The sequence below is a fragment of the Aplysia californica genome, unplaced genomic scaffold (genome assembly GCF_000002075.1).
Source record: "Aplysia californica isolate F4 #8 unplaced genomic scaffold, AplCal3.0 scaffold00421, whole genome shotgun sequence".
In the NCBI taxonomy this organism is placed as follows: domain Eukaryota; kingdom Metazoa; phylum Mollusca; class Gastropoda; order Aplysiida; family Aplysiidae; genus Aplysia; species Aplysia californica.
The window spans coordinates 212,828-223,211 of record NW_004797691.1 but is presented as its reverse complement, the minus strand read 5'-3'; the positions used below and the strand labels follow the sequence as shown (position 1 = coordinate 223,211).

The 10,384-nt window shown below is 42.0% G+C and overlaps 1 protein-coding gene across 1 annotated transcript in view; it reads right to left on the bottom strand.

Moving 5' to 3' along the window:
• The window catches only part of LOC101852201 (platelet binding protein GspB), a gene marked incomplete in the record, with an annotated part of 172,951 nt that overhangs the window by 4,006 nt on the left and 158,561 nt on the right, over positions 1-10,384 (bottom strand). Inside the window, 5 exon segments of the mRNA XM_013085964.2 lie at positions 1,322-3,939; positions 4,418-4,505; positions 5,655-5,785; positions 9,350-9,425; positions 10,269-10,349. Coding sequence (XP_012941418.1) covers positions 1,322-3,939; positions 4,418-4,505; positions 5,655-5,785; positions 9,350-9,425; positions 10,269-10,349 — 2,994 coding nt within the window.

Here is a 10,384-nt window from a genome sequence, read left to right as displayed (position 1 = left end):
AGAAGAGACAGACAGACAGACAGACAGACAGACAGACAGACAGACAGACAGACAGACAGACAGACAGACAGACAGACAGACAGACAGACAGACAGAGAAGCAGAAAGCAGGAGGGTAGAATTTTCAGAAGAGCAGAAGAGTATTGGACAAAACAGGAAAATAGACACAAAAAACATAATATCTCAGGTTGAAAAAACAAGACATGTCCAGCACTAAGACCAGTGCCAATCAACTGTTTATAGACACTGTTTCTAAGGAACCCACCATCTCTCATTAAATCATCCCCACTTGTCTACTGCACTACCCACTGCCCTGAGGTCAGAGAATGCCAGTCAATATTCTCAATTTGTTTCTAAAATTTACATAAATAAGTGTCTTCCTGGCCAGTGCGGTCATTAATGCAAATTGAATTATCTGACACATATCTTTAATCATAGGTACGGTGGGCACGACATTTATTCGATATTCATGGAACTTTGAGGGACACATTGCAACTTGTTCTTAATATGAAAAGGACCAGATAGCATAAAAACTATCATAACAATCTACATTTTTCCACTAAAAGAAACATTTCAAGTTCTTTTTGCAAATTAGCAATTTAAATGTTGCACAAGATGTAAAAGAAGTCATTAGAACAGCAAATGTTTTATTAGCTTTAAACTCAAATAGAATATTGAAGAGAAGTGTAACCTAAAATTTCACCAAAAAAAAGGGAGGGGAAACTATAAAAGCATAGCCAAATCTAGCTTGTACTAGCAGATACAAGCAACCCTAGCTCATTACGTAAATACACAAGACATACAGAGTGTATAAAAAAAAAGAAAATAATAGAGGTACCAATCCAGATATATCACCAAAAAAAAAGGGACAAAAGATGGAGAGAAGACACAGTTTCACCAAGAAGAAAGATATATGAAATGGATGACAGGGGTTCCATAAAACAATGATAAATACCCAAAACAAGAAAGACACAATTTAATGTTGCAAGGGACCAAGAGAGATTGATATTTAAAAGTTAAAATTTTTTAAAGTAAATGTTTTAAGATGAGATGATACTATTTTTGTTTTTGATTAATCTACATCTTTGCTTTTAAATAGAAATGCAAGTTTTTATCTTGAAATATTTTCAATGTGATGTGTGACTATGAATATAGCTTAAGGGAAAGCATGCATGAACTGCTGTTTGATATTATAAGCAATGAAAGAGGCTATAAAGTGCCTTTGAACTGATGAAACAAAATTGATTGGAGAGTGCACTCTGAAATCTCAATCTACTTTATATTCCATTATAAAACTGATTTTATTTAAACATGGAAAATACCTTTGCTGTTTCAGCCACGCGTGAATTATCATTGTTCTTTTTCAAATTCTCAGATTTGCTTTGAGAAGAAGAGGATGAGGATGAGGATGAGTTTTCGATGATTTCAATCTTCATTTCATTCTTCTTCTGCAGGTTGGCCCTCCAGGCAGGAACTTTGGCTGTGTTGGTCGTCTTCTCCTCCTGCTTCTCCGGAGCACCGGTAGATGTGGCCTTCATGGAGGGTGATTTGGTGATGCCAGAGGAGCGAGACGACAGGGACGGGGAGGTGGTGGAGAGCTGGGGGCGGGAGGCAGGGGAGGAGACAAAGGAGGAGTGTGACCGCACTGAGCTGGCCCGGGCAGAGGGAGTTGTTGATGATGAAGATGATGATGATGATGATGATTTTGAGGGTGTAACAGATGACGACACTGAAGCAGCTACAGGGTTTGACGATGATGACACTGAAGCAGAGGAGGGTACATTGCCCGAAGCCGGAGATGAGGAGGAGGATAAAGACTTCACACCAGAGAAGTTTACAGGTTTTACACTCGGGGAACTTGAAGCAAAGGAGGATTTCACACCAAACTGGGAAGAGGAGGGTGGGTTTGCAGAGGTGGAGGATGATGACGCAGAGGTTTGCACACCAGAGGGTGGTTTAGCAGAGTTAGAAGCAGTGTTGGTTTGGGTTTTGGTGCCAGTAGATGTGCCCAGCCCACTCTTGGAGCTGGAGGTAGAGGCAGGGGTGGTAGCGGAAGAGGAGGAGGAGGAGGAAGATGATGTTACCGCCTGTGCGTGATAAGACGTGCTAGAATTTGACTGAGTTGCGTGCTGGGAAGAGTGAGGTGCTGATGATGATGCTGATGAAGATGAGGATGTGGTTCCAGAGGTGTCTGTTTTCTGTTCCAGTTTCGATGTGGATGAAGCAGATGTGTTCGCTCCTCCAGTCCTTGGTGGTTCTGACAACTGACTGAAAGTGGATGAAACTTTAACACTGCCTCCTCTGTTAGGGAACGCAGACCGACCCTCAATAGACTTTGTGGGCGAGGTTTTGACACTACCACCACGGAAGTGACCCACACCAGAAGGTTTGACTCCACTGCTCTCTGAGGCCTTTTTCTCATTATCTTCACTGACACTAGAAGACCAGTTATTGCCGGAAATGCTGCCAGCGGATGAAGAAAACATCTTAGCTTTGTCAGAAGTAGAACCAGCCGTATTTGTATTGTCCTTCTGACTCCCCACTCGGTTAGTGTTCTCACCACGACTGCTACTACCAAATGTACTGCTAAGAGCTTTTACTGAACTTAGCTCAGAAATGTTAATCTCAATACTCTCTCTCCTGGTAGAGCCAATATCAATGCTCGGACGTTTAGTGGAGCCAGCGTCAACACTTGGTCGCTTGGCACTTCCGTCGTATGAAGGATTGTCTGTTTTCTTTACAGATTGTTCATTTGCCTCTTTCGCTTTCACTGAGGTCGTATCAACACTTCCTCTCTTTTTCTCTAAGTAACTTGAGGAGCTGAACACCGATTTAGGAGTGGAGGCATTGCCTCCTGCTTTAGCAGCAGACGAAGCGGCAGCCTTCGCAGAGTCTTGTTTAACAGAGTCGACAGTTTTATTTTTAGCATCCTCAACCTCTGCTTCACTTTCTTCTTTCTTTTTGCGCACCATACTAATCCATGATGGTTCGCTTGAAGCTGATGAGCCAGAGTCCACTGATGAGTATCTAGAGGAGTCCAGTTTCCTCACACTGGAAGAGGTGCTGGTCTTAAGCCCTGACGTAGCAGAAGCTGTTGATGTGGATACGATAGATGCAGCAGAAGTGGTGCTGTTCTCTGAAATGGTGACCACAGGCTCTTTTTGGGAAATCTCAATCTTAGCTGGGGAGCCTTGTACTCTGTGTGAGCTGGCCCGCTGCACTCGAGGGGATGCCTGCTGCTGGTCTTCTGTTGTCCCAGGCAACGTCTTACTGCGGTTCTGTCGCTTCAGTTTATAGTCCTCTTTTGGTGAAAGTGTGACATTAGAGTTCGTATCTGACACCTTCAGAGAAGGACTCTCTGAGGCAGACGATTTGGAGCTCCCTCCAAACGCTTGAAAATTGGACATTCTTGCCTTAATATCCACAGCACACTTTGCGTCATCTTGCTGCTGCTGCTGTTTCTGGCCGGAGGTACCAACTGGAGGTCTGCCACTTGTGACCTCCGCCCCTCTGTCAGAGGCAGATGATACATCAGACTTCTTCTCACTTAAACTGACCGAAGGAATGTTGTTGCTGCTGCTGCTGCTGCTGCTGCTGTTAGCTGTGGTCTGACTAGAGGCCTGGGGAGTTTGGCCTGGCCCTGAGGCCCCTGCAGACGTTGGAGAATAGACACCACTGAACCTCTGTGAGCCCGACAACTTCGTGCTGCTGTTTGAGGAGGCAGCAGTCACCCCCTTTGGTGGAGAAGACGACAGGCCAGAAGAAGGCGGCGCCGCTGTCGATGGTGATGTTGCTGGTGATGATGCAACTGTTATGGAAGACACCTTAGCTTTGGTAGAACCAGAGGAGCTGGCCGGAGACTGACCAAACGCTGACACCTGGGACTTGTCGTCCGACTTGAGAGCTGTGGGCTTCACTGCATCTTTGGTGACTGGGGATCCTAGGAAAGTCGAGAACATTTGTACTGTATTTAGGAGCTGTTTAATTTCTCTCTCTCTCTCTCTCTCTCTCTCTCTCTCCCTCTCTCTCTCTCTTTCTCGCTCTCTTCTCTCTCTCTCTATCTTTTTGTCACTTACATAGCATAAAACTAATTAATTGAATTTATCATCACCTCCAGAAAAAAGCCAGGACAACAATATAGCTTAAAAAGCAACAAGCTCCACACCCCCTCCCACATTCTCTGTGACAATGTTAGGTTATTCTGCATTGCACTCAAAAGTCTTGTGTTAGATTCTCAAACAAGGAAGTATTTTTGTTGTTGAATATCTCCATCTGTTGGAATGTTGTACTTCACTGACAGGCAGGAACAAAGCAACCAGCCCCCCAAACGGTCTATATGTGTCAATTGGGATGTAAAACACTTGCAATTATCATATCGACCCGGTATGCCCATCAGAATTACATGCATAATGACATACCTGATGGCTTCAGAGAGGGGATTTCCTCTGGCCTTGACCTCGTAGGGGACTCCTCATTCAGACTGGGCAGAGACAGGGGAGATGCACTCTGTGGGTACAACAATAACTGTAGGACAAAACCAACAATTTCATAATATGCTTCCTCTTTTTATACTGGCAGTACAGATTTCAAATGAAACCCTCAGCAGCATATTAGTTTTAGTAGTTAGTTTAGTAAGAGTTTTACCGTGCTCATGACTGCATAAGATCATATGAGCATGCAAAACACAAGTGGGCATATTTGTTTGACATCCTGGCATCGGTATTTCTGCTGTTGTTCCTTATTTAGCTGTATTTTGCAGTTAACTCATTTTTATCTAAATACATTTTTTTCACTGTACTGACTGGATCCCAGTTGTTTTGAAAATGAGGAGGGGGAAGGGAGGGGGGGGGGGGGGGGGGGAGGAGAGAGGGCGGAGGGAGAATCCCCCCTGTCCTCCCCTAGAACCTCAAAGCGGTTTGTCAGAGGGGGGGGGGGCATGACAGCATCAATGATAAATGAACCGATTCATAAAAGTCCACCTGAGAATACGGCGCTTTTTTCTTTCTTTTTACTTTTCAACATAAAAAGGAAACCATAAAAACATATATAGTACTGTTAAGATGAGCTTTCAAGATTTGTAAACTTTTAACAATGATGTTGGTAAAACATTTCTGGTGGGTTAGCTTTTCCACACAGAATATTACACTTCAAAAGGAAAGATAGATAAATGAATTGAATGCTTTCATTTCATTGCAAACCTTACTCATTTACTTTGTCGATTACAAATTTACTTAGCTCATTGCAAATGTATACGTTTACTTTATGTCCAGTATGAATTTATAAATTAAAATTAATTACTTTCATTATAATAATATTTATCAATTTTCTTCGTAAAGCAAATTAAACAAAAAGGTTTGACGAACTGTTTCTCTGTGGAAAGATTGAGGGAAAAAGAGCAGAGAAAGACAGAGAACAACATACACAGATGGCCAGAACAATTTTTTGACAAACAGCATAACAAGAAAAACTGAGCTGATCAAGAGGATTGACAACAGGAAAGAATGGGTTACCATGACCATCAATGTCTGCTCCAGACCTGTCACCTGAAGAAGAAGATCTCACCTTAGGTTACCAAAGCATTTGGATCTCTTAGAAGAGTATTCTTTATACAAGACGTGATCGAGCCTGTTCCTTTCATAGGCAGAGCAGACTTACCTCTTTCTTCTTCCGTGACTGACGGGTAGCTTTACGGCCCTTTGGCTTGATGGACATTCTGTCTTTTAAAGCGCTGCTCTTCAACACCTCTGTCTTCTCTATGCCAGTGAAGTCAAGAGAATCCATCTTGGCTTTAATACACATCAAAAAAAAAAGAAAAAGAAAAACGAAATAAGTGGTGCAAAAAGAAATCAATGTTCTCAAATGAAAAATCCAGTAAAACCTGCAAAAAATAAGTAGCCTACTGTAGTTGAACTTACTCGGGATTCAAACATAACAATCTGTGATCAGGGTAATGCAACAAGAATTTTTAAACAAAGTAAAGGAGACAGATTATATCTAACTGGATTTTTTTTTTAAGAAGCAAACAAATTAATTTATCTCCAAACATTTCTGGGCTGTCGTGTCTTTCCAGTAGGCCTACATTTGTCCATACTAAAAACAAATTTTAAAAAAGCAAAACAAACAAATAAACAAAAACATATAAACCTACCCTTGATAGGCTAACCAAATCACGAGTTCATAACATATAACAACAGAGCTGTAAACCTTTCCAGGAAAAGAGAAACGAAGACAAAGACTTAAATGATCTTGACATATTGTGTGAGGTGTATATCTTTTGAACAGACCTGAGAAGGAAAACGCCCATTAAGTGACAATTCTTACAGCTGTTTTCTTCGTCTTCTGTCACTTTATTTTCTCCTTAGCACTTGCAGCTAAAGCTAAGATTGTCTACAGCAAACACGGTAAGGTCGGCTAAGGAAAGAAATTCTTCGCAAACACAGTCTTTCTTTGTTGACGGAGTCCACGAACTATTCGTCCATTACAGAAGTATGTCACGGCTTAAGGCTCTTGCAAATAAAATTTGAAACCTTGCGTGTCAACAGGGAAAGAGTCAGAGAAAAAGAAAAAGAAAGGGAAAAGCCCAGACAGAGCACAGGAAGAAAGATTATAAGAGACAGGATGAGTCGAGGAAGAAAGATAGATAAAATAAGCGACTATTATTATGTCTGTTTGCCACACGTCGTGGTAAGATCGACGAGTAATTCACTGTTTGGGCGTGCAGCCTCTGAATTCATTCACCATCCAGCTTCCAAGTTAAAAACACCAAAAGCGTCTATAAAAAGGCAAATGGCAACACTGAAGTGAGCATTATCTGTAACGTCTTAATTGTTCCCTCGGTGACATTTTCAAAACGAGAGGAAATCTGTTGACGTTGCATTTCACAGACAGTTCACATAAAATACCGAGCACAAAGACATAGTACATTACTAGTTTCCATGGCAATTATTTATCGATTCTCGGGCCTGCAAAATCATGAAGAATGTGTAGGACTTCACAAATAACACCTGGGCCATAGAAATAGCAGACAATAAACTAAAACTGAATCATTAACAGATTTGTCCGACACCTATAGTTTTTGCAGGTAAAATTTGAGCCAGTTTTTGTCATTATCAAGCATGATAGGGCTTCTCAGTTGAGGCTATTTGAGAAATACCTCGCGTGGAAAGAGCAGTTTTAGAAGGATTTATGATAGATTTTGAAATTCATGAATGTATTAAACATAAGAAACAGGCAATCTTCAACAACGAGAACTATCACACTTAAGTGAAATCTGCTGAACATTGACAATTTAATCCTCTTGAAGAATCACTCAAAAGTTCGGTATATAACAGTGTTTGTGAAAAGGCTTATGATTTCTCTTCAACGTGTAGTAGTAGTAGCAATAAACCCAGCCAATCTAGAACTAGTTCCCGTTACTGTAACGCGCAAGGGCCAGTGATACAAAGGGTAGGGACTTCAGCCCCCCCCCCCCCCCCCCACCCACCCCAATTAATCTTTGACTAATATCTTTTTCAGAGGTACGGAAATACTTTTGAGAGAAAACAAAAATGCTTTTCGTCACTTTAAACAGCTTTAAATATAGAGTTATAAGTGTAACTGAACGTGGTGGTTTCAGACAAACACGGGATCGGCGCATATCGCGTGCGTCGACTTCATCTTCTCTATGAAACAAAAGCAGAATTGTTCCTTTTAGACCCCAGACACCAATCTCTTGAGCAGAGTAGGTGAAACATGGGGCATGCTCAAACAGATTGAACCAGCAGTCAAAGTGGCATCATGTAATTCGCGTGTCTGCGCGCAAATGCACATAATACACGCCAGCGAGTGCGCACGCACGCACACACATACACATACACACACATACACATACACACGTACCCATGCGCGGGGGACACACGCACGCACGCACGCACGCACACACACACACACACACACAAACTTGTGGCAATTCCAAGACTGCTTGTAGTCAGCAGCAACAATAATAATTATTAATCTCTTGACCTTTATTTCTGAGATCCACCCTCCGTTACCCCTTCACCCCTCCTTTTTGTTTGTTTGTTGGTTGGTTGATTGGTTTTGTTTGTTGTTGCTTTTTTTTTGGGGGGGGGGGGTATTTTTCGTTTTTTTTTTCTAGTGTGCTTCTGCTGAAATTCCTCCTGCAAACGTTCCTATCATCCCTACACCACAAAGCTGAACTCGGTCGTACAAGTGCCTGCGTGTCCTACTCATTCAGAGGAAAGCATCACCACACTTTTGGAAGATGACGACCGCTTGACATTTTTCAACCGACAGAGACAAAATCTGCAAAATTCTACATTGATTTTTTCTATTTACAGCGAGGAACATTGGGATGGACGCATTATTTCCTTGGGAAAATAAATACCAAATCAATCCTTTTGAACCCAAGCGGAATGTCAATAACACAATAACTTCTAAACGATGCATGACAAACGAAGACGATTTGATAGATATTCTAAAAAGCAACGTGCGCATGTACCATTTTATTAATACAGTTGGGATGTAATGTCAACCCAAACCAAAGGCACTCGCCAAGTTTGTGAGGGGAAAAAGGGAAAAGGGTGGGGGGGGGGGGTGGGGAGGCAATTTACTGCGACCTAGAGGATACTGACTTTAAAATGATGTATAATATGTACCATCTAGTCATCTTATGATTTAATCTAAAGTAGCCAAGGGCACTCACAGTTCATGACTGCAGAATTGAAAGGCCTCATCACACACTTATTTAAAAAAATAGCAAGCACATAGTACAAAAGACACTAAACTATCGTCTTGAGATATTACATAAAGAAACAACTTCGGAGAGCTGAATTTTCGGACCAGGCAAGATTAGAACAACATAAACTATGCTTATAAAGTATTATGTTTTTGACCCTCCATCAGAACAGATTAATGGTGTGTTTTGTGACCAGCTTCTGTGAACAAAATCTTACACATAGCTTCCTTTCTCTCTATATAATATAAATCTATTCATCTCTCTCCCTTTGTCTCTCTTTATCCAGCTGTCTGTTTCCCTTCGTCTGTTTGGTCTTTTCTCAGTCTCTCTTCCCCTCTCTCTCTCTCTCTCTCTCTCTCTCTCTCTCTCATTCTCTCTCTCTCTCTCTCTCTCTCTATCTATCTATCTATCTATCTATCTATCTATCTATCTCTCCCTCCCTCCCCCTCTCTCTCTCCTCCCTCTCTCTCTTTCTATCTCTCCCTCTCCCCCTCTCTCTCTCTCTCTCTCTCTCTCTCTCTCTCTCTCTCTCTCTCTCTCTCTCTCTCTCTCTCTCTCTCTCTCTCCTCCACTCTCTCGCTCTCTCTTCCTCTCTCTCCCTCCCTCGGCCAGTTACCTTGACTGAGACTGGACTCGCTGTTAGATTTTCTAGAGGGGACGGAAGCTTTCCACTTGGCTGTAAACAAGTCCTCCTGTGAGAAGAGAAAGTAAAGATTTTAATTCTAGCTTTCGTAAGGAGTTTTACAGCACTTGTAACACAAAAATTGGTCATATCTAGTGCTGAAAATTACGGAAGTTACTAGAAAGTAACAGACGAAGAATATAAGGAGGGGAGATAAGGACGACAGTTGTTTGATAGGAAATATAAAGCAGGTTATACCGGAGCACTCGCTACCCACCCACTAGTTCTAGTAAAGAGAAGAACATCGTTACGATACCGGTAATTCAGTTTGAGTTTGAGTTTGAGTTTAGAGAAGCACATCGAAACTATAATGGTCAAGCAATGCCGGGAAAAGATATACAAACATAGGCAATCGAGGGAAAGAAAAGAAGTGGGACCTACCACTGGCGTCCTTTAACAGTCAGTGACCAAAGCAACAACAATAGCAACAATAATAACAACAACGACAACGACGACAACGACAACAACAAAAAAACAGCAACAGTAACGAAAACAACAGCATCATCAACAATAACACGGACAATAACAATGACGGCAATAACAGCACCACCACCACCACCAACAACAACAACAACAAATTTTAGTTTTAGTAAGAGTTTTACGACACTTGCAACACAATACGGTCAGAAAAGTGCCGAAGATTAGAGGTATTACAATTACAAGAGAGAACAAACACAAAAAAGAAGGAGGGGAGAAAGAGACGATAGATTTTTGACAGGAAAGAAAGAGCAAACCACACCTGAGCACCCGCCAACCACTCACAACAACATCAACAACAACAACAACAACAACAACAACAACAACAACAACAACAGCAGCAGCAGCAGCAGCAACTACGACAACAACAACTGACCTCCTCGTTCTCGGAGCTGTCAACACTGATGAGGCTCTGGTCGCTGTCTCGGTTGCTCGACTTCTTTCCGGATGGTGTTGGCTGTTGAGGCCGAGATGTTTGGGAGTGGGAGGGGG